This window comes from Pygoscelis adeliae, unplaced genomic scaffold (assembly GCF_000699105.1).
Source record: "Pygoscelis adeliae isolate BGI_AS28 unplaced genomic scaffold, ASM69910v1 Scaffold66, whole genome shotgun sequence".
Taxonomy (NCBI): Eukaryota; Metazoa; Chordata; class Aves; order Sphenisciformes; family Spheniscidae; genus Pygoscelis; species Pygoscelis adeliae.
Window position 1 is genome coordinate 1181857 of NW_008825167.1, and position 1695 is coordinate 1183551.

Genomic DNA, 1695 nt, shown 5'->3' on the forward strand with positions numbered 1-1695 from the left:
TGGTTTCGTGAGGGTGCTGGGTGATAATAAGAGCCCTCTGAGCCACTTTGCTACTGGAGAAGTTGTAATTATAAATAGGAAGAATTGCTTGTGTTTAGCTTGTTACCAAAGCACATTTATGAGTCAGTTCCAGCATAAAACACTTTTTCTGTGTTTGTTTCATTTAAAGGGCTGTTGTTCTTCCGCGTCTTTAAAGTCCTGAGTCCCTGTAATTAATTTTTTACCCTCTCTCCTCATAGGTTCTGCTACTGGCACAGTACCATCCACTGTCTTGTCTTACTCTGACTACATCTCACGTCCTGAAGATCATAGCAGCATTGTTCATTTTAATAAGGATGAGACTGAGAAAATCTGTCGTATTATTATTATTGATGACTCTCTCTATGAGGAAGATGAGACCTTCAATATTTCTCTGAGCATGCCAGTGGGTGGCCAAATTGGCACTGAATTCCCAAGCGCTAAAGTAATAATCTTGGCTGACACAGATGATGGTGAGTATGAAGAAGCAATTTTGTTTTGCTGGGACTTCCCTCTTTGAAAGTTTTATTGATTAAATAGTCTCTTCCGCTGTGTGTTTGTTTTTAAACAGCTGAAAACATGGGTCTAGGATTTGCTTACTCAGTAGGAAAACTGGCAGAACAGACATGAACTGTGCTTAAGATACAGTGTAAATAAGTATCGTGCACTTATCGTGCAAGCCACGGCTTACACTGTTTTGTTATTGCAGTAGGAGTTGAGGATTAGATTTTATTTTCTTTACTGGCATAGGACTAGATGGCTGTTTTGTTATTCTGAAGTAGATCTGTGAGGATTAGATTTACTGTTACTGCAGTGGAGTCTGTGATTACAGTAGTTTACACAGGTATAGGATTAGTTTTGTGACAACATTATAGATGAAAAAATTTGTATACTATCAGATAAAGCTAAAGAGTAGAAATAGTTAATAGAGGCTAATCTGGCATGCACAGTAATTCCCAGTGTGTCCAGATTAGTGCACTTTTAAGGTAGAAATGCAAGTCTTCCTTTTTTATTATAAAATTGGAGAGACAGAATTCGATTCAAGAATTGATACTAGTAGACAGAAGCAGAAGAAAAGCCATGTACTTTATTTTCATAATTCTGTTTGTTCTTTTAGTCCCTGTCTAAATCTTTCATGCTAATCCAATTTTGGGAATATAATTGTGCTAAATAAGGCAGGAGTTTTACACTGTGATTAGGCAAGTCCATGATATACCATAGTGGTCAGGTTCGGTATTTAAGCTATACTGAGCTGATTCTTTGGAGCTTTTGATTAACGTCATAAATAACGACAATTTGGGGGCTGATTTCTGTGTCCTGTAATATAAAACTAATTTTCACTCTGTTATATGAAGAAAAGTAAGAAGCTAAAGATCCAGGAGAATATTCCTATTAGCTATTGTTTATATCTACCCTTTTGTATGTCCTGCAGAAGTCAACTAGTCAAAACAGACACAGTCAAATTGATGAGGGGAAAAATGTTTTCTCAAATGGAACATGAATGGGTCAAAATAATCACTGGTGTAATTCCTCTGAGACTAAAGGATTTACATCAGAAGTGAATTTGCCATAAGAATGAAGTTAATATGAGTAACATGGTCTTTAGCTTGATGAGATTTGTCAAAAGGCTTCTTTATCCTTTTCAGATAATAGGAAGGGAAAAGAATACAGAAATAA

The 1695-nt window shown here is 36.2% G+C and overlaps 1 protein-coding gene across 1 annotated transcript in view; it reads left to right on the forward strand.

Moving 5' to 3' along the window:
• Positions 1-1695, forward strand: part of FREM3 (FRAS1 related extracellular matrix 3) — a 69944-nt gene that overhangs the window by 37718 nt on the left and 30531 nt on the right. Inside the window, exon 7 of the mRNA XM_009328861.1 lies at positions 240-491. Within this exon, the coding sequence (XP_009327136.1) occupies positions 240-491 (252 nt within the window). The remainder of the gene's footprint in view (positions 1-239; positions 492-1695) is intronic.